The 22,649-nt window shown below is 43.5% G+C and overlaps 1 protein-coding gene across 1 annotated transcript; it reads right to left on the reverse strand.

Moving 5' to 3' along the window:
* Positions 1-590: 590 nt before the first annotated feature.
* On the reverse strand, positions 591-14,745 carry LOC108424838 (mucin-2-like). Its single transcript, XM_037544200.1, has 12 exons — positions 14,537-14,745; positions 7,725-12,152; positions 5,409-5,528; positions 5,067-5,173; positions 4,853-4,911; positions 4,428-4,555; positions 4,122-4,250; positions 3,891-3,936; positions 3,736-3,773; positions 3,470-3,557; positions 2,402-2,591; positions 591-2,302 (listed from the first exon to the last, which is right to left on the reverse strand). The coding sequence occupies exons 1-12, from the start codon at positions 14,598-14,600 to the stop codon at positions 2,036-2,038; spliced, it is 5,664 nt and encodes a 1,887-aa protein (XP_037400097.1). The 5' UTR covers positions 14,601-14,745; the 3' UTR covers positions 591-2,035.
* Positions 14,746-22,649: the final 7,904 nt, after the last annotated feature.

The raw sequence follows: 22,649 nt of genomic DNA on the forward strand, positions 1-22,649 counted from the left end.
CCCTTTGTGAACAGTAGTTTGAAAAATACAATATTATTTCAATTAGCTCAATGTTTCCATATCATGCTGATCACCTATAGGCAAAAGCAAATGTGCCATTTTTATTTTTTACCTACAAATACTGAAATATATAGCTATTTGAAGTATATAGACATCTGTTGAACATTTTTCACACGCACACACACACACACACACACACACACACACACACACACACTAAAATGCACAGGAAATATTAGTTTTCCAATATCTAGTATTCTGTTACAGGAACTGATGCAGTCAGATACCTTTTTGAAATCAATGCTAGAAGTAAACAGAGAGATAACGGCAGATCATAATTTGGACATTTTGTATTTGCACCTGAACTTGAGGAGTGTTTTTACTGCTTTGTGAAGTCAAATATGTGATGAAGCTCGTGGTAAAATCACCAAAAACTACTGCATATGTAAATACAACATAGAGTTCAGATAAGACTCAGTAAAAGCTGTGAGTTATTATGCATTTACCATTTCTACTGTCATAACTACTAACTACTACTGTCCTTTTCCTGTTGACAATAATCTAATAAGAAGCAGACGTCTGTGTTTTGTCATGTGTATATAATTTATTCAAGCACAAACTCATCTCTTCCACCAAATTCTTCCACATTTAACACATACTTTACATAATGTTACAATAAGCTCCACTGTGAAGTCATTGACAAGTCTACTGATATCTTTAATATTCTTTTAAATCCCTGTATCTGAGATCCAGCTTAGACAACAGTAAATCACAAAAAAGACAAAAAAAATCCATGCATAAATAGGAAAGAATAAATAAGACCTTTGGACTGATTTATGGAACATCATGAAACAGTGACATCTGCTGAATCTCCTGAGAAATTTGGCTTCCATTATACCCATTTATTTATTTACTTTCCTGTTTTCTTCATATTGAAAGTTTTCTAGTAACAGACACAAAATGACATAAATTGATAGTACGATATTTAACATCATATAAACGTATATATATATATATATATACGTACTCTCTCCCACATACATACATTCATACAGCTTTATAGATCATGTGTGGCTGGCAACACTGATGGTGATGTTATTTTTTTTTCTGTCAGACACAGTTTATTCAATTCTTTCCTTGCACATCTGTTTGTTTTGTGATGGCATACAAATGAATTGAACAGAGGTTATACGCTGCTGGCCATGAAACTTGCAACACGAAGTAATCGCTGATGTTGTGAAACAGAACAGTTGTGGTGCACTTCTCTCTGAGATGTATCACTGGCTGGTCAAGGTACCAGCAATGTTTATGAGGCATGAATAGGAGTGGAAGCCAATGGCACCCAAAACCATGAGCCTTTCACTGTGGTGCCTCCATATATGGATTCGATCATCCATGCTGTAAACTGAAGCGGGACTCTTCTGAAAATACAACAGGATGCCAGTGATCCTGCCACTGGCCATGTTCTTGGCACCGTAGTAGTGTGGTCTCATTCCTTCCAACACGAGTGCAGATGTCCCAGAAGGATAAGCTGGCTTTTTGCATTCCTTCAATACTCTCTCACATAAGGTCAAAAAGCTGGATGTACAGCCATTGTTGTCTTGTTCGGTCTCTAAAAGAACACTGACTACAAGCAAGCACTTAATGAATTGCTTTGCAGTCACCTTGCAGTCATACAAAGTCTAGGTGGTGTAAAACGCACACATACTGTACATTACATATGTGCTGCACTTGCAATCACTTTCACACTCTATCATGACCCACCGATTCTGCAAGTTTCAGACACATATGATGTGCTTCCTTCCAGTGTTGCAGTTTTAATGGTCAGCAGTGTGTTCAAAGAGCCTCAATTTGGTTTCCATTCAATATTCCATTTTTGTTAGCATTATGGCTCCTGTGTCCTATTTGCATATACTTATGTACATATACGTATATATTTAATTTGATATGTAATAGATATCCTATACTAGACTTAATTTATAGAGTTTTTTTAAATATTGTATGAATTTTGTCCCATAGTTTTTTCCTTGTGGAATTAATATCTGTGGTTTGTGTTGCCATCTTGATCATAGTTAGTGCTCCTTGTGTCCCTGGAGCCTTTAATAACTGCCCTGGCCCTATAGCCACCCCTACTCTCATACCCAGTCCTACTCCTATACCCACTGCTTTTCTCATACCCATTCCCGCTCGCATACCCATCCCCGCTCCCATACACACTGTTATTCCAATGGCCATTTCTGGAAGGGGGTTGGCTCCCATAGCTTCTAGAGTCATCCTTATAGGCATTATTGTATTTTTCCATCTGCAAAAGAAATATCACAGAAGTCATACAAGCCTTCAAAAAGTGGAAAACCAATCATCAGTTCGGTGATGTTCAGGCTGCATTGAACAGTGTCCTTACTGCTATACTCTCTGGCTGGCCTTGGGTCATCAAGGCATGTGTGCTTCCACTGTCCAATGTTTCCAGATTGGCCGGTTCCCAGCTAGAGTTAGGGTTGGCCCGTGGGATTCTGGGAATTCTTGGATGTTTATGGAACTCCATGTCACTGAACAAATCACTGTCATACGAAGACTTGATGCTTTTCTTTGGCCTTTTGAAAGGTAAACACAAACACATAAACAACACATAATATTTTTGCACCTCTACTTATTGCATTAATATCATAATATGCAGGGCCAGCTCTAGATTAATGGGGCCCTGATCAACAATTTACCTTGCTTGGCCCCCGTCCATCCAAGTTAAACTGTCCTATCTGTATTTGTTTACTAAATCAGTTATTCAGATAAAAAGTACATTTTTATTTAGTGTGCATAGAGTGCATAAAATGTCTGGACACAACCAGCTGTTACATGCGTCTCACATTCAGCCAAATAGTCACATTTAAGCAGAGCTACGAAACTGTTATAGTTTAAGTTGTACAAGTCATCATTCCATAAACCGGTAGTGTTTTAAATCAAATAGGCCTAAGACACAAAGATAAACCATTAAATCAAAATCTGAGATACACACCATCTCTTATGACACCTGCATGTAATAAACAAATGTTATACAGGGCTACAGACTAACTTTTTCACCACACACTCGCACAAATGCAACCACATGAAATTTTTCCCCACGCCCATGCATATACGACCATTTTGGTCGCAGTCTAGAGCCCTGTTATATGTTAAACCTTTCTCAAGAGTTTGATGAGTAGAGTGACTGCACTTCTGAAAGTAAACTACTGTTGAGGCAGACAATGCAAAACATATAGCAGATAAACTGAGGGGAAGGGAGAGCCACATTGCTCTACAGGGGCCTATCAGATCTTGTCATATATTACTATTTACTTATCACTTACTCTTTTTGTGGATTCTAAGAAATGATGTGGAGGCTCAAACTAATGTGGAGGCACAAGGCAATTGCCTATTCTACCTATAGCGGTTGCCAGCCCTACTATGAACAATATTATATATTATACACTCTCACCTGAGAGTCACAACTAGAATGGTCACAACAGCGGCAAGTAGCAGTGCACCCAAAACAGAAGAGCTAATGACCACAGCCAAAAGATATGCTGTAAAGAGAGAAGAAACACATCATACAGATATATGCTATGTCACATTAATAATGCTCAAACATTCTTGTAAAATACGTCTTAATTATTTAGTAACCGAGTCATTTGTCATTGGTCAAGCTTGGCCCACCGACTCCTGGCTATGTAAAAGGTAAATTGCAAAATTAATATTACTTACATTCATTACAGTTGAAGCCAGAATAACCAAAAGCACATCTGAAACAAACAAAAAAAGATTGCATATACAGTTTAGCAAGCACCCATCATAGTTGTAGCGCTTTCAGCTGCCAAATCGGAAAAATTTCTGTTCATATGTAAAAAATATACACTCACGGTTCACACGTCTTTGAATCCACTGCTTTCTGACCGCTGGGACAAGCTACAGAGAGAAAGCATATGCACTTCAGAGCAGTTTGTAGGAATTAAGGTTTAATGTCAAGAGAAAGGACACCCAGAGAATGTAGCCTGCTTAAATGCCTTCAGAAGCAGAATAGATTAAACCAAACAATCCATACTACGCCTGTTGTGTTGCAGTTAGTTAGACCAACACAAAAAGAAACTTACGAAAGCACGACTGTTCTGTTGCATCAATCATCACATATCCTTCTCTGCAACGGCAGTTAGCAAGACCATCTTCAAGATCACAATGTGTGGTTCTCTCATCACAGTATCCCGTAGAACATGCGTCGTTTACTGAAGACAGAACAAATGGGTGAGACTTATAGTAGAACATACTTTTACAAACAATCTTTGTAATATTTTGCAGTGCTCAACTAGGTCCAGCTTTGGTAAAGTTATAAAATGTTCTTGTGCTTGAAATGAATTTAGTAGAGCAATTGGAGCTGAAGACAGATAAAGATGAGTACATACAGTCAACTTTGACACCAGAAAGAGGTCCCGTCGCTGTTGCATTTAGTAATAACTCATTAATGAAACTGTCTGTGGCTTCTGACGCAAATTCAAAGAAAGTGTCCACATCTGCGATCACACTGCCGTTCCTGTGCATTGGCACAACAGAATAATGATGAGAAAAAGAAATCGCACACACATATATTCAAAATCACTACTTCATTTTTCAGTCATGCTTATTAAAATGACTAATGAAGAGTTGCTCATAGCTTGTTCTGCTTTAACAGAGTACAAATTATCCATGTGTTTTAGGTTAAAGGTGACAAGGTGAAGTGAAAAAGGCCTGTAAAACAACCTTTGATTTATATCTGGAGTTACAGTGTTCACAGGACAGCATTCTATCTTATACCTTAACATTAAGAGTGACACCCAAGAGCAACACTCACCTTAACTCCAAAACTGTAGATCCAATGTATCCTGGTTGATCTTTAAACGTTTCATCGAGCTGTTTTTGAATATGGAATAATTACAGAAACTGGTGTTAACTGAAGAATTTTGTCTCTTCAAAAATTTACCAGATGTTAACCACGTAAAAGCAGATTATCCAGAGTACAACCAACGATTAAAACATTCTCAAATAATCAAATCAGAAAATCTTACCGCAGTTATAATTTCCTCTGACATAATTTTGAACTCTGGTGAATGCTTATTTCCCATTGCGGAAACAAACTGTTCGTTCCATGTTAAAACACTTGGGAAAATCTTTCCTGTAATTGATAAAACAGGTTTGTGATTAATAACAGCTGACATGAATACAATGTACACAGCTCTGTTATTACGTTTAACTGTAAAGTGAACTAGAATTACTACAGTTGTGCACAGTCCTTTGTTTTATCAAACGCTGCACACAAATATCCCATTATTCTATGCTATGCAGTCCTGCAGTCTGTGTAAAGCAGATGCAAACATCCAGGAAAGGATAAATGAGCAGTTGTAATATACCACGAGAACACATCTTCTGCTCCTTATCGTAGAACAGTCCCGGCCGACACAAACACCTGAAGTCACCAAAGAGCTCCTCACATCTGCTGTCATGAGAGCAAGGCTTCGACTCACAGTGACCTGCCAGACACATGAATGTTAGAGAAAAAAGACAATGTTTCAGACCAAAGAACTGCTCCATAAGGCCGCAATAATTTTCCATAGCCCCAAAAGTTAACAGGGGTAATGGCATTTAAGACAATTGGACATACAGCAAGGTCCAATAAAGTCTAGTGTTTGTATTGTTTGTATATAATGAATGAATATAGCAGAACAGTGTAGTAGGTCAGTGTAATTATGCATGGTCAAAAATGAAACATATTCAAAAGTTTTAGTTAAACAGGGTCTTACTGACTGATATGATTGTCAGCTTTTAATTGAGGTCAAGACTGACCTACTTTGACAGGAATAGGCACTGCAGTTTAGACTGATGGTTATTTTGCACCGCGAGGCATAATAACCAAACACAGGCTACTGTTTTAATGTGATGTGTATGAGCAGGTACATTTTCAAAACAGAGCTGCAAAAACTCAAACCCATGCGAAAGCTACTAAATTCTACAAAGAAAATAAAATAACTTTTAATAAAAAGTAGTGCCATAACTTTTTTTCAAACCCGCCACTATCTCACTCCAAAATGTTTAGTCATGATGTGCAATTGCTTGCAATCACGTTCCATTGGTCAGATACAACCTGCTGCATGGAAGTGTGTTCACAAGGCTGTGTGGAAAGCCCATTAAATTCAGCTGGTAAAATCTCAATAGTTGTGCCCAGTTTAACATGCATAAGATATAAGACGCTCCATTTACATGTGAGAGATGGGAGCATCTAAGGCTAGCATGGCAGCCTAGAAAGACTGGCATTAAAACGTACTACTATTAAAATCTTTAAAAACAATTGTTCATTGTTAATTTTGCCAATAAATGGGTCTTATATGTCTTAATAGCTCCCCGGGTGCAGTGGATAGGGCTGCCCACCGCTCTGGGCAAGTGTGCTCACTGCTCCGTAGTGTGTGTGTATTCACTAGTGTGTATGTGGTGTTTCACTTCACAGATGGGTTAAATGCAGAGGTGGAATTTCCCCGTTTGTGGGATTAAAAAAGTATCACTGAATTTAACTGAATTTAACTTACAAGCCAGACTACTGCCATTCTTCAAAGAGTCTGACACATTTAACCCCTTAAAGAGCTCCTATCCTGAATAAGGTCCACTTATAACATTTGTGTTGCTTTGTGCACCATCATTGATTTGCACATGACCATTCTCATTCTCACTTTACACCTTAAAAAAACATTTTGTTATGTATGTATATATGTAAATCGCCTCTATTCTGAAATCAATCCAGACCGAAATAGTCTTTACAACTTACTCATTAATGTGAAAGGACAAGACAAAACTGCTAAGCTGAATCCACTGATTTATGTGAATACATTGCTTTTTGAGACATCACAAAAAAAATTATTTTTACTGCTTAGTCTCCATATAGACTGTATGGATTGGGGAGTGAATGGTACACTTTGACTGACATGCAAAATAGCCAATCACAGACCATTATGTTTTTGCAACGTGTAAGTGCAGGCAAATTTCAAAATTAAAGACACAGCGAAAACTGGAAATGCACTGATATGTGTGGGCAAATGTGCAAGGAAAGCTACATTAAAAGCTACTTTTTGTTTCAAAGATTAAAATTTAAGGTGTGATGTCATAAACATAATTTCTCAATCTAGACACTATGTTGAAAGGCTTAGTCAAGGCACACAAAGCAGACAGCTGCTTGTTCTTGTTGGACAGACAGAACACACTATTTCAATTCATTCACATGGACATGTGGGTAGCTAAACAAAATGGAGTTGTCGCCATCTAAGCTTACAACAGATATTAGATGTTTTGTGTAAGTGTGGGCAGAGATGCTGACACTGAGACTATAAGAGTTTGTCTCTTCTCAGATTGATTACAAGTCAATTTCTCAAACTATTACCTAATGTATGTAGAACTGGGCAAAAGAGGTGTATTTTTGCATTACAAGACTTGTATAATACTTAAGCATCTGATTCCAATCATGTCTACCAAAGAAACTCTGAAAAATATGTGGGTTATTTTTCTATTAAATTAAATATACTAGCCATGTGACCTGAATAACTACCTCAACCTACGTATTCTATTAGGGAGCGTGAAAAATAACTTCATGTTATGTACTCCATGGTATCACGATTTTTGTACAGATTTGCTTTCTACAGAATTTTTACATCTTCTGAAGCATCAGTGAGTGGTAACAGTACCTAGGACAGTTGTGTCATGAGCGCTCGTGGTTGTGGCAAGAGCACCCGTTGTTGTGTCAGAAACAGCCGTGGTTGTGTCATGAGCACGCGTGGTCGTGGGAAGAGGACCTGTGGTCGTGACAAAAGTGCCCATGGTCGTGTCAGTAGCATTCGTGGTCATGTTAAGAGTGCCTGTCGTTGTGTCAGAAGTGCCCGTCATTGTGGCAGGAGCACCCGTGGTGGAGGCAAGAGCATCCGTGGTCAGGGTAGGAGTGCCTGTGGTCATGTCAAGAGTGCCTGTTGTTGTGGCAGGAGCACCCATGGTCGAGGCAAGAGTGTTGGTGGTCATGGCAGGAGCACCTGTGGTAGTGGCAAGAGCACCCGTCGTTGTCTCAGAAGCGGCAGTTGTTGAGGCAGGAGCACCTGTGGTCGAGGCAAGAGTGTCCGTGGTCATGGCAAGAGTGTCCGTGGTTGTGTCAGAAGCGCCGGTTGTTGTGGCAGGAGCACCTGTGGTCGAGGCAAGAGCGTCCGTGGTTATGACAGGAGCGCCTGTGGTCGTGGCAAGAGTGCCCGTTGTTGTGTCAGAAGCGGCAGTTGTTGTGACAGGAGCACCTGTGGTCGAGGCAAGAGTGTCTGTTGTTGTGTCAGGAGCGCCTGTGGTCATGGCAGGAGTGCCAGTTGTTGTGTCAGAAGCACCAGTTGTTGTGGCAGGAGCACCTGTGGTCATGGCAGGAGTGCCCGTTGTTGTGTCAGAAGTGGCAGTTGTTGTGGCAGGAGCACCCGTGGTCGAGGCAAGAGTGTCCGTGGTTGAGATAGGAGCGCCTGTGGTCGTGGCAGGAGTGCCCGTTGTTGTGTCAGAAGTGGCAGTTGTTGTGGCAGGAGCACCCGTGGTCGAGGCAAGAGTGTCCGTGGTTGAGACAGGAGCGCCTGTGGTCATGGCAGGAGTGCCCGTTGTTGTGTCAGAAGTGGCAGTTGTTGTGGCGGGAGCACCCGTGGTCGAGGCAAGAGTGTCTGTGGTTGAGACAGGAGCACCTGTGGTCGTGGCAAGAGTGTCCGTGGTCGTGACAGGAGCGTCTGTGGTTGAGGCAGGAGTGCCCATTGTTGTGTCGGAAGCGCCAGTTGTTGTGGCAGGAGCACCTGTGGTTGAGGCAAGAGTGTCCGTGGTTGAGACAGGAGCGCCTGTGGTCATGGCAGGAGTCCCCGTTGTTGTGTCAGAAGCAGCAGTGGTTGTGGCAGGAGCACCCGTGGTCGAGGCAAGATTGTTGGTGGTTGTGGGAGGAGCACCTGTGGTCATGGCAGGAGTGCCAGTTGTTGTGTCAGAAGCACCAGTTGTTGTGGCAGGAGCACCTGTGGTCGAGGCAAGAGTGTCCGTGGTTGAGACAGGAGCACCTGTGGTCGTGGCAAGAGTGTCCATGGTCATGACAGGAGCATCTGTGGTTGAGGCAGGAGTGCCCATTGTTGTGTCAGAAGCGCCAGTTGTTGTGGCAGGAGCACCCGTGGTCGAGGCAAGAGTGTCTGTGGTTGAGATAGGAGCACCTGTGGTCGTGGCAAGAGTGTCCGTGGTCGTGACAGGAGCGTCTGTGGTTGAGGCAGGAGTGCCCATTGTCGTGTCAGAAGCGCCAGTTGTTGTGGCAGGAGCACCTGTGGTCGAGGCAAGAGTGTCCGTGGTTGAGACAGGAGCGCCTGTGGTCATGGCAGGAGTCCCCGTTGTTGTGTCAGAAGCAGCAGTGGTTGTGGCAGGAGCACCTGTGGTCGAGGCAAGAGTGTCCGTGGTTGTGGGAGGAGCACCTGTGGTCATGGCAGGAGTGCCCGTTGTTGTGTCAGAAGCATCAGTTGTTGTGGCAGGAGCACTTGTGGTCGAGGCAAGAGTGTCCGTGGTTGAGACAGGAGCACCTGTGGTCGTGGCAAGAGTGTCCGTGGTCATGACAGGAGCATCTGTGGTTGAGGCAGGAGTGCCCATTGTTGTGTCAGAAGCGCCAGTTGTTGTGGCAGGAGCACCCGTGGTCGAGGCAAGAGTGTCTGTGGTTGAGATAGGAGCACCTGTGGTCGTGGCAAGAGTGTCCGTGGTCGTGACAGGAGCGTCTGTGGTTGAGGCAGGAGTGCCCATTGTCGTGTCAGAAGCGCCAGTTGTTGTGGCAGGAGCACCTGTGGTCGAGGCAAGAGTGTCCGTGGTTGAGACAGGAGCGCCTGTGGTCATGGCAGGAGTCCCCGTTGTTGTGTCAGAAGCAGCAGTGGTTGTGGCAGGAGCACCTGTGGTCGAGGCAAGAGTGTCCGTGGTTGTGGGAGGAGCACCTGTGGTCATGGCAGGAGTGCCAGTTGTTGTGTCAGAAGCATCAGTTGTTGTGGCAGGAGCACTTGTGGTCGAGGCAAGAGTGTCCGTGGTTGAGACAGGAGCACCTGTGGTCGTGGCAAGAGTGTCCGTGGTCATGACAGGAGCATCTGTGGTTGAGGCAGGAGTGCCCATTGTTGTGTCAGAAGTGCCAGTTGTTGTGGCAGGAGCACCCGTGGTCGAGGCAAGAGTGTCCGTGGTTGAGACAGGAGCACCTGTGGTCGTGGCAAGAGTGTCCGTGGTCGTGACAGGAGCACCTGTGGTTGAGGCAGGAGTGCCCGTTGTTGTGTCAGAAGCATCAGTTGTTGTGGCAGGAGCACTTGTGGTCGAGGCAAGAGTGTCCGTGGTTGAGACAGGAGCACCTGTGGTCGTGGCAAGAGTGTCCGTGTTCATGACAGGAGCATCTGTGGTTGAGGCAGGAGTGCCCATTGTTGTGTCAGAAGTGCCAGTTGTTGTGGCAGGAGCACCCGTGGTCGAGGCAAGAGTGTCCGTGGTTGAGACAGGAGCACCTGTGGTCGTGGCAAGAGTGTCCGTGGTCGTGACAGGAGCACCTGTGGTTGAGGCAGGAGTGCCCGTTGTTGTGTCAGAAGCGGCAGTTGTTGTGGCAGGACCACCCGTGGTTGAGTCAAGAGTGTCCGTGGTTGAGACAGGAGTGCCCGTTGTTGTGTCAGAAGCGGCAGTTGTTGTGGCAGGAGCACCCATGGTCGAGGCAAGAGTGTCTGTGGTTGAGACAGGAGCACCTGTGGTCGTGGCAAGAGTGTCCATGGTCGTGACAGGAGCGTCTGTGGTTGAGGCAGGAGTGCCCATTGTTGTGTCAGAAGCGCCAGTTGTTGTGGCAGGAGCACCCGTGGTCGAGGCAAGAGTGTCCGTGGTTGAGACAGGAGCGCCTGTGGTCATGGCAGGAGTGCCCGTTGTTGTGTCAGAAGCAACAGTGGTTGTGGCAGGAGCACCCGTGGTCGAGGCAAGATTGTTGGTGGTTGTGGGAGGAGCACCTGTGGTCATGGCAGGAGTGCCCGTTGTGTCAGAAGCACCAGTTGTTGTGGCAGGAGCACCTGAGGTCGAGGCAAGAGTGTCCGTGGTTGAGACAGGAGCACCTGTGGTCGTGGCAAGAGTGTCCGTGGTCGTGACAGGAGCGCCTGTGGTTGAGGCAGGAGTGCCCGTTGTTGTGTCAGAAGCGGCAGTTGTCGTGGCAGGAGCACCCGTGGTCGAGGCAAGATCGTTGGTGGTTGTTGCAGGGGCACCTGTGGTCGTGGCAAGAGTGTCCGTGGTCATGACAGGAGCGTCTGTGGTCATGGCAGGAGTGCCCGTTGTTGTGTCAGAAGCGCCAGTTGTTGTGGCAGGAGCACCCGTGGTCGAGGCAAGAGTGTCCGTGGTTGAGACAGGAGCGCCTGTGGTCATGGCAGGAGGGCCCGTTGTTGTGTCAGAAGCAGCAGTGGTTGTGGCAGGAGCACCCGTGGTCGAGGCAAGATTGTTGGTGGTTGTGGGAGGAGCACCTGTGGTCATGGCAGGAGTGCCCGTTGTGTCAGAAGCACCAGTGGTTGTGGCAGGAGCACCTGTGGTCGAGGCAAGAGTGTCTGTGTTTGAGACAGGAGCACCTGTGGTCGTGGCAAGAGTGTCCGTGGTCGTGACAGGAGCATCTGTGGTTGAGGCAGGAGTGCCCATTGTTGTGTCAGAAGTGCCAGTTGTTGTGACAGGAGCACCCGTGGTCGAGGCAAGAGTGTCCGTGGTTGAGACAGGAGCACCTGTGGTCGTGGCAAGAGTGTCCGTGGTCGTGACAGGAGCGCCTGTGGTTGAGGCAAGATCGTTGGTGGTTGTTGCAGGGGCACCTGTGGTTGTGGCAGGAGTGACCGTTGTTATGTCAGAAGCGGCAGTTGTTGTGGCAGGACCACCCGTGGTCGAGGCAAGTGTGTTGGTGGTCGTGGCAGGAGTATCTATGGTCGTGGCAAGAGCACCCTTTGTTGTGTCAGAAGCGCCAGTCGTTGTGGCAGGAGCCCCCGTGGTTGAGGCAAGAGTGTCCGTCGTCGTGGCAGGAGCGCCTGTTGTTGTATCAGGAGCTCTTGTTGTTGTGGCAGGATTATAAATAGTCGTGTCAGACGCACCCATGCTTGAGGTGGTAGAGCCTTCAAGAGGATAAAAACAGGAAAGTTATTACTTTAAACATATTTTTCAATAATATATCTGATATGGGGTACATTCTCAGTATCACACAGCACATGTTTTCCCCAAATAGCCTCCCTCCCACCTTTAACAGATTTTGTCTGCGTTATTGCTTTAGTTTTCCATAATCTAGTCTTGTACTTGAAGTTAAAGATGACATGTTATATGTTACAAATAACCTGTTAGTCACATATTTTTGATTAGCCTATAATTCAGTTGTTATTATTAATATTATTATTATTATTATTAATTGGCTCATACTTATTTTATTTATCAATGATCTGGTGACTGTAATGGTAGTTGTGTATAAGCCAGGTAGCAGCAAAATTTTGTCAGAATATAGTCAAGCTCACAAAGAATTTTCATGGGCTACAATTGGGTTCCAATTCAAAACTTGTGAACTGCTGTAAGTAAAGTAGATTAAGCTCATATGATTAACTTGGTCCAACTTGGTGTGCAAATATGAAATATGGGTTAAATTAAAATACCTATATTTGAAATCTTATGTTATACATGTGTCTTATGTGTTTGTTTGTTGGTGGGGGTGCCCCCTAAAACACCAACTGAATATAAGTAGAGTTGTAATGATGAAAAAAAGGTAGGTTCACTTACAAGCTCACAGGTGAACACAGCACAGTTTTCAATGTACTATTCAAAAAAGGCAAACCATCTATCTGACAATAAATGCTAAACAGTACTGCACACTGAGAGTGGTTAGCGCTGGTTAGCGTTATCAGTCAGCATAGCTAGTATGATAACAGCTCAGCTTGCAAGAGCATATGTTTGATTCTGGCTAACTAAAACCCCCAGTCATGTTTACATAATTAAAAATAATGATTAAAGTCTGAGAGAGTGAAGTCAAGCAACCACTGAAGGGAGAAAAAGGTAAAATAAAACTTGATTTTGGTGTATAGATCAGCCTGGTTGGCTAACTTAATGTTAGCTTAACGAGCCGGCTACAGAGAAAGTGCCACACAGGGTTTAATGCTGATTAATTCCTGAGGCAGTGTAAGTCAATTGAGTGACAGAAAACAGAAATTGAGCCTGTTCTGTGGTGTTTGGGATTGTATCCGTTTAGTGTTATACATTCTCATAAGAACTGTGATATATCTGGACTGTACACTCACCGGCCACTTTATTAGGTACAATTGCTTGTTAACACAAATAGCACATGGCCGCAACTCAATGCATTTAGGCATGTAGAGGTGGTCAAGACAACTTGCTGAAGTGCAAACCGAGCATCAGAATGGGGAAGAAAGGGGATTTAAGTTCATTTCAACATTGGTTGAGAATGGACAGAGAATGGTCCAAAAAAGGAAAATATCCAGTGAGCGCCAGTTGTGTGGACGAAAATGCCTTGTTGATGTGAGAGGTCAGAGGAGAATGGGCAGCCTGCTTTGAGATGATAGAAAGGCAACAGTAACTCAAATAACCAAATAAAATCTCTGAGGAATGTTTCCAACACCTTGTTGAAAGTACGCCACGAAGAATTAAGGCAGTTCTGAAGGCAAAAGGGGGTCCAACCTTTTACTAACAAGGTACTAACCAGAGGGAAAGAAAAGAAACCATGTCCTATGTTTTGGTCTCTAAATGCTGTAAAATGTAAAATGTAAATGGTCAAAGTTTCTCAATTGTTTGGTCCAAAGAGGAAAGACTTCTACATCGGGTTAAAGGCTACTGCACACTGACTGAGAAATGCCATGCTCCACCTGCAGAGCGCCTATTGCACTTGACAACATATACAGATAGGAGCTATAGCATTTAGAAATAAAACTATCAACAACTTTTTGTGAATTTATCAGGTTTTGTATCATCTTTTTTCTGTGGGTGGTATTATTAGAATAATTTAATGTTTTTTTCAAGTAGTGGCTTAGAAATGTATATATCAAATGAGACTTTAATGCCCATTTCTACCAAAAACAGCCTAAGGCCATGTTTAAAAAAGGACGAACTCAATGAAATAATGACTTTACTACACATAAAATAGTTACTACAACCAGTGTTAAATGAGGAAAATAGCCAGCGTTTTCTGTAAACTTGCATCACATCCATCATCTATCAACACAGAAACTAAAGGTTGTTAGGCTCTATTCCTTTTGTTTCTAAATCAAAATGCTAAAGCTCGTGTCCAGCAAAGCAGTCCAAGTGCTGAATCAACAGAATAAATGAAATGAAGCACAGCAAAAATGATCTTTAACACAGTATTAACAACTATAAAGACGTGTAGCACTTCTCTGTGAATGACTAAACTGTGAACAGCCAAACCATACCTGAATAAAAAGCAAATATAACTCAGTAAATGTGACTACTGTAACTGGCTACAACACTAAAAAAATATTTCACTTACTGGGTCCCTGTGCCAATGCTGCTGTTAACAGGCAAAAGATGAAGAGCTGCTTCATTGGTGCCATTTCAATAGTCCTTATTTGAAGAAGTTCACAGATAAATAATGTGTTGAATGAGAAGAGAGAGGTCAGTGTTCAGCTGAAACCTCCTCTGAAGTGTCTCTCTCTCTAATGGTTCAGGGGTTGGACACTCCTCAGGTTTTAACAGGAGGAAACTTATTCCCCACCTGTTTTCTGCTCTCACTGCTTGTGAATATGAACTATGATCGTAGAAGACAGAGCTTGCCTAAATACTGGGAAATGCAAACCACACCCGCTGTCTTCCACCTTCAACACTAGGGTTAGTATTATTAAGTGACCGAGTCGATTCCCACTCATGGATTATATGGATAGTGTTTCACCAGAATATGCTATCGCCTGTTTGGATCTTCAGGCTTGTGAATGGCTGACAATTGACTTCTCTGACTGTGTCCATGCATTCTGTTGCTGGTTCCTCTTTTAAATCCAACTGTTCCAACTGTTAACTGATCTTTTCCAGTGAACTGATTTTACTCAGAATATGTGCAACATAAGATATACAATTCAGTTTGGTTACCTGGGCTTCAACTGAGAGCTGAGGCTAAGTTTGGTCAAGATCCATTTGTTTGTGTTCTTTGCCATCAAAGGAAATCTCGAAAGTCTTCACTCACACCAAAGTTCAAAGGCATCAACATTTTCCCAGTGTTAACATCCATTAAAAACCACAGTGAAGTGTTGTCAAGTGAATTCTGAGTCCTGGTGACCATAGGAATAGTGTGTCTTCAAAGTAATCTGGCATGATTATTGCCAGAATCTGCAGAATCTAAACATCGCTTAAATAGAACCTGTCTGGAGGTTCTATTTAAACTAGTCTGTGAAACAGACTAGATTGTCTCAAAAAGTAAGAAAGAACATTGTGAGAAATCATCACAAAGCCATTGCTAAGGCTGTGGGACTCCAGCGAACCACAGTGAGAGTTGTTATCAGAGGTTGGATAAAACTTGGAACAGTGGTAAACCTTCCCAGGAGTGGGAAGAGCACATCAATGACTCCTCCATGAGGTCACAAAAGAACCCAGATGAACATCTAATGAACTACAGGCCTCACTTGCCTCAGTTAAGGTCAGTGTACTTGATACAATAAGAAAGGTTCTGATCAGCATACATTGGAGAGTTGCAGTGGACAAACCACCGCTGACCAAAAAGAACACAAAGGCTCATCTCGCTTTGCTAAAAATACCCTGATGACCCCCAAGACTTTTAGGACAATATTCTGTGGACTGATGAGTGAAATGTGGAATTTTTTGAAAGACATGGGTCCTGTTACATCTGGTGTAAAGCTGACACCACATTCCACATAAGTACATCATAACAACAGTAAAACATGGTGGTGGTAGTGTGATGGTTTGGGCTACTTTGCTTCTGCAGGACCTGGATGACTTGTGATAATTGATGGAACCATGAATTCTGCTCTTCATCAGAAAATTCTGAAGGGGATTATCTGCCTGTGGACTAAAGCTTAAGTGCAGTTGAGTTATGCAGCAGAGCGATGATCTGAGTGGCTGAGTCAAATTTCTGAAGTCAACCCCATCAAGTTGTTGTTGCAAGTCCTTAAAGGGGCAGTTCATGCTCGAAAGCCCTTGTGTAGTGTAGCTGAATTAGCTCAATTCTGCAAAGACGAGTAGTTATCACAAACATTTTATCACTGTTTTTACTCCCAAGGGTGGCAAAAGCAGTTATTATGTTTAGGGGTGCAAAAACTCTTTTACATGGGTGATAAAGATTTTGAATAAATATTTTCCTCTAATTAATGAAATTATGTTTTAAAAACTGTGTTCTGTGTTTACTTGTGTTGTATTTATCATTTATTAAAATTTGTTGGACGATCTGAAAAATGTAAATGTGACAAATTAGGAAAAATAAAACAAATTGCATGAAGGGCAAATATTTTTCACAGCCCTGTGTGAGTGTGCATGAGCTTCAGCCATAGTCACACATTTTGTCTGATAAGACTGGAGTAAAATGCACTAGGAAAACACCTAGTCAGGCATTCCAAAAATGTCTAATGGCACTTAATGATTACATGAATAATTAACTAATAAATATAAGGGCTCCTTATTGTATAGTTTACCGTAACTGAATTAATTGTAGTTACTTGTGTATTTAATGAAAAAACCGGTAAGCCTAAGCTTACTGGTAATGAAGGCTCCCATCAACTGAGTCGACCAGAGTAAACAGTGTTGGGAATGCATGTGATGTGGAAACATGAATAAAACAAAGCACCCATGATGTGTTTTTATGTATTTACTGCCTCTTGAGCCATATTCTTTTGAACTTTGTATCCAATAAGTGAACACTGTTTTATGGGTACATGATTCTTAAAGGAGTGCATTTCCATCTTGCAACATCTTTCCTCAATCACTCCATATGAGCTTTTACTTGAGTTATCATCTTATCGCAGATAATGACTTGGACATGAAGGACACATTACAGACGTGCATGACATAAAAGACATCACGAACAGTAGTTTAGACTTTAAGCTGAGATATGTCTGATTCAGCTTAATTTAGTTCATTACCAACTTAAAGAATTAATAAAACAAATGAATAAATTACTTTTAAAAAGTTTTTTCCAGTGTTTCCTCTTAAGGGTAAACATAGGGAATTCATCTTGCAATAACAGCCTCTACTGTCCTGGAAGTCTTTACAATACCTGTTGGAACACAGCCTCCACACCCCAATGCTGGGGGGTTTATACCCTTCTGATGCTAAGCACTGGACATAATGCTCCAGTGTCTGTGTCAGCAATGGCTGCATCTTAAAGTAGCCAATGTTACTAATTAACCAGTGATGGGATATATTTGAATACTATATTTGGATACTTTTTTGGTAGTTACCAAAAAAGTTAAGAGTATCAAAGTACCCAAAAGGTCATAAGGCCGAAAGTGCGGGTGGGAGTGGCAGAGGTGGGGAGTCTCAGTGACGTAGACGGGCAACGTAACTGTTGTTCTGTTCAGAGTCCAAAGTTTCTCAAATCAGTGAAGCCATCTTAGACCCAACCCTTGCTTTTATGACCCAACTCAACCAAGCATTTATGACATTAAACTCTGCTACCTATCTAATACATCTGTGATACATGGGGCTTAATAGCAGACACCTATCTGGTACCACTTGTACAATGAGTTTAACAATGAACAAAAATGATCAAACATACACTATTCACAACAGAACCTTCAAGAACACTGGACTAAATTTGTAGTATAACAATGGAGTGTTTTGTAAGACATATTACAATGCTGGCGACTGGCGACCTGTCCAGGGTGTATCCTGCCTTCCGCCCGAAGACTGCTGGGATAGGCTCCAGCACCCCCCCGCGACCCTGACGGAGAAGTGGCTTAGAAAATGGATGGATGGATGGATATTACAATGCTGGCTTAAACTCTGTTGTATATAATGCATATAATTTTTATTATGAGGTTTTTTGACATTCCAGGAAAATTACATAGACCCACCCCTCCAGTGGTAACAGTAAACAATGTCATAAATGTCACAATATGACCTTATAAAACTTTATGTAAAACTCTAAAGTAGCAGAACTTTCATCAGCCATTAAAACTAGCTTATCTTGATGGGCTGAAGAATAAGGTAAGCGCTTATAATTCAATCTAATGATAAACTGCAGCGCACATGTCAATTTATTTAATTAATCATATGTAATTTGAGCTAACATTACCATTGGGTCAAAGTTTTTGTTGTCACTTTAAATCCTAGCCTAATTTTAATTAGCCACAACTACATAGTCCAGCTTTGTAGCATTAGAAGCTCTACATTGTGTAGTGCCTCTGCTACAATTTCTCATTATTTTTAATGGGATTTTTGCTAATGTTTTGTAAATCTGTACAAGGAAAAAGTGAATCTATGAATGAACTATACAAATATACAAATAGGAATTCAACTGGGATCAGGAATTAAATAGGAATTCTTCATATTTTTGCATTCTCCAGTCGTTGGGGTGTGAACAAACTAATTCAGAGTGGTTTGCTGTGTAATGTTTCTTTGTAGAGAAACTTACAGACTCTCATTTTCTTTGCTATGGTGGTGAAAGGTTTCCAAAATGACAAGTGAACCTATACATGCCTTCTGAGTATTTATAGGTAATGTTAATGACCAGGAGTATGTTGGACAGTAGTCATCAATTAGTACCCCAATTGACATGATGTGGTTTCAGCAGTCAGTCATAGCTTACAGGTGTAAGGATACCATAATTTTGAGTTGAACAGGACCTTCTTTGGAGGTTCACTGACATGCAGTCAAGGGAATGGAATGGCAAAAGCTATTAAACACCTTCTGGAAATATGCAAAAAAGATTATCTAATCTAACCATTAGATTTCCATCCTAAATACATATGTAACAGTTTTGCTGGTTGGTCAAACACAGTTAGATAACCAACCTTCTTTTTAAGTGACATAGTATTTTAGCACTTGTCAGACAGGAGTCAAACTGTGGTCCCTTAGTTCTACTGGGTTTGATAGTGACTGCTTGCATAAGCTGTTAGCGAAAAAATGCATATATTTCTAAACAACATCCTAATTTTTAGATGTTTTTACTATTCAACAGCATAAAGATTAATGATTTTCTCTTTATCTATACCACATTTCTTAAAAAGGTATTGATTTGACGTAAACATTCTGCAATAGAAATGAAATGGTATGGAATGAAATTACATTTGCCCCCCTTTTCTGTAGGAACAGCCTCTACTCTTCTCGAAGACTTTACACTAAATGATGGACCATTGCTGTTAGGATTTGATTGCATTCAGCTACAGGAGCATTAGTGAGATCAATACTGATTTTGGATAATTAGTTCTGGATCACTACAACTCATCCCAATGTAAGTCGAGCACCATCAATCCAGAAAACACAGTTTCCCTGCTCTGCAGCTCAATGCTGCAGCTGCTTCAGAATGCCTGTGCTAAAGTAGCTAAATTCACTAATTAGCAGGGATGGGGGAGTAACAAAGTAGAGCACTACTTTTTGTAGTTAGCTACAGTTTATATAGCTAATAGCCATATAAATATTAAAATAAAAAAATATATTTTATTTTTAATTTTTCTGTTGCTATAGCAAAAACTTTTGCTCTAATTTCGCTACAGATTTCAGGCAATCCATGAAAAAATTTGAACTACAGAACGCAGCCATTAAATGGGTCCTTTCAGCAAAAATTAAACCACCTTGGAAGGCACATTTATGTCCATTTTACCATCTTGGCCGTAAATAAGTCTTAGTATGTGCTAATGTGCAAATACAGGCTAAAAATATAATAAACACAAACTCTGCTTTAAGCTTTAGCTCAGCTGTAGCCACTTTACTCGCATTTCAGGAAACTTTTCTGCGAGTTACTTGCAAAATTTCTTTCAATGTTTGACTTTTTACAAGGCTGAAGTCATTTCTCTTTCTCCTTCTTCTCGTTCAAATTTTCCCATTGCACCTTAAATGGTGCCTGAGGTGCCAGATTGTACAGCTGTGCCATTTAAGGTGGAACAGGAAAATTTGAACGAAAAGCAGGAGAATGAGAAACAACTTCAGCTTCACGAGTTGTTGCAGATTAAACGTATCAGGAGTGCTTATAAATGCAGATCTCCAATCCATCTCCAAATGATCGATCCATCCATCCATCCATCCATCCATCCATTATCTTCCGCTTCTCCGGGGTTCGGGTCGCGGGGGCAGCATCCTAAGCAATGAAGCCCAGACCTCTCTTTCCCCAGCCACTTCCACCAGCTCTCCAAGGGGGATTCCAAGGCGCTCCCAGGCCAGCTGGGCGATATAGTCGCGCCAGCGTGTCCTGGGTCTTCCCCGGGGTCTCCTCCCAGGTGGACTCGCCTGTGACACCTCCCGAGGGAGGCGTCCAGGAGGCATCCTAACCAGATGCCCGAACCACCTCAGCTGGCTCCTCTCGACGTGAAGAAGCAGCGGCTCTACTCCGAGTCCCTCCCGGATGACTGAACTTCTCACCCTATCTCTAAGGGAGAGTCCAGACACCCTGCGGAGGAAACTCATTTCGGCCGCTTGTATTCGCGATCTTATTCTTTCGGTCATTACCCAAAGCTCATGACCATAGGTGAGGGTCGGAACGTAGATCGACCGGTAAATCGAGAGTCTTGCCTTATGGCTCAGCACTTTCTTTACCACAACAGACCGGTAAAGAGCCCGCATCACTGCTGACCCAGCACCAATCCGCCTGTCAATCTCCCGCTCCCTTGTACCATCACTCGTGAACAAGACCCCGAGATACTTGAACTCCTCCACTTGAGGCAAGAGCCTATCCCCGACCCAGAGAGGGCTCTCCACCCTTTTCCGCCTGAGAACCATGGTCTCGGATTTAGAGGTACTGATTCTCATCCCAGCCGCTTCACACTCGGCTGCAAACCGATCCAGCGAAAGCTGAAGTTCGCGGCCTGATGTCCCCAATAGGACCACATCATCTGCAAACAGCAGCGATGTGACCCTGAGGTCACCAAACCGGACACCCTCCATCCCTTGACTGCGCCTAGAAATTCTATCCATAAAAATTATGAATAGAATCGGTGACAAAGGGCAGCCCTGACGGAGTCCAACTCTCACTGGGAAAGAGTCTGACTTACTGCCGGCTATGCGAACCAAACTCCAGCTTTGTTTGTACAGGGCCTGAATGGCTCGTAGCAAAGAGCCATGTACCCCGTACTCCCGAAGCACCTCCCACAGAATACCCCGGGGAACACAGTCGAATGCCTTCTCCAGATCCACAAAGCACATGTGGACTGGTTGGGCAAACTCCCATGAACCCTCCAGAATCCTGGAGAGGGTGAAGAGTTGGTCCAGTGTTCCACGACCAGGGCGGAACCCGCACTGTTCCTCCTGGATCCGAGGTTCGACTATAAGCCGGACTCTCTTCTCCAGTACCCCTGCATAGACCTTGCCAGGGAGGCTGAGGAGTGTGATTCCCCTGTAGTTGGAACACACCCTCCGGTCCCCTTTTTTAAAAAGAGGCACCACCACCCCAGTCTGCCAATCCAGTGGCACCGCTCCCGATGTCCACGCAATGTTGAAAAGGCGTGTCAGCCAAGACAGCCCCACAACATCCAGAGCCTTGAGGAACTCAGGGCGGATCTCATCCACCCCTGGAGCCTTGCCACCTAGGAGCTTCTTAACTACCTTAGCGACTTCGGCCTCAGGACAAGCCTATTCCCATGTCCCCAGACTCAGCCTCCTCACTGGAGAACGTGTCGGTGGGATTGAGAAGGTCCTCAAAGTATTCCTTCCACCGCCCAATAACGTCTTCAGTCGAAGTCAGCAGCACACCATCTCCACTATATACAGTGCTAGTGGCACACTGCTTTCCCCTTCTGAGTCGCCTGACGGTTTGCCAGAATCTTTTCGGAGCCGACTTAAAGTCACTTTCCAAGGCCTCACCAAACTCCTCCCATACACAGGTTTTTGCCTTGGCGACAACTGAAGCCGCAGATCGCTTGGCCTGTCGATACCTGCCAGCTGCCTCTGGTGTCCCACTGGCCAACCATGCCCGGTAGGACTCCTTCTTCAGCTTGACGGCATCTCTCACCTGGGGTGTCCACCACCGGGTTCGAGGATTACCGCCCCGACAGGCACCAACTACCTTACGGCTACAGCTACTGTCAGCCGCTTCAGCAATGGAGGAACGGAACATGGCCCATTCTGAGTCAATGTCCCCCACCTCCCCCGATATCTGGTCAAAGTTCTGACGGAGGTGTGAGTTGAAGATCAATCTGACAGGTTCTTCTGCTAGACGTTCCCAGCAAACCCTCACTATACGTTTGGGCTTGCCTGGTCTGACCGGCATCTTCCCCCACCACCTGATCCAACTCACCACCAGGTGGTGATCAGTTGACAGCTCAGCTCCTCTCTTTACCCGAGTGTCCAAAACACATGGCCGCAAGTCCGATGACACGACTACAAAGTCAATCATTGAACTGCGGCCTAGGGTGTCCTGGTGCCATGTGCACTTATGGACATCCTTGTGTTCGAACATGGTGTTCGTGATGGACAAACTGTGGTTTGCGCAGAAGTCCAAAAACTGAACA

Source organism: Pygocentrus nattereri, chromosome 13 (assembly GCF_015220715.1).
Source record: "Pygocentrus nattereri isolate fPygNat1 chromosome 13, fPygNat1.pri, whole genome shotgun sequence".
Classification (NCBI taxonomy): domain Eukaryota; kingdom Metazoa; phylum Chordata; class Actinopteri; order Characiformes; family Serrasalmidae; genus Pygocentrus; species Pygocentrus nattereri.

Bases quoted from the DNA above. Each gene is read 5' to 3' on its own strand.
- LOC108424838 (XM_037544200.1), bottom strand. From the start codon at position 14,600: ATGGCACCAATGAAGCAGCTCTTCATCTTTTGCCTGTTAACAGCAGCA. The intron at 5,529-7,724 runs GTACTGTTACCA...TGTGTCTGGCAG, and splicing joins TCATGACACAACTGTCCTAG to GTCACTGTGAGTCGAAGCCT. The intron at 3,937-4,121 runs GTAAGTTTCTTT...TTCTCTCTGTAG, and splicing joins AACAGAACAGTCGTGCTTTC to CTTGTCCCAGCGGTCAGAAA.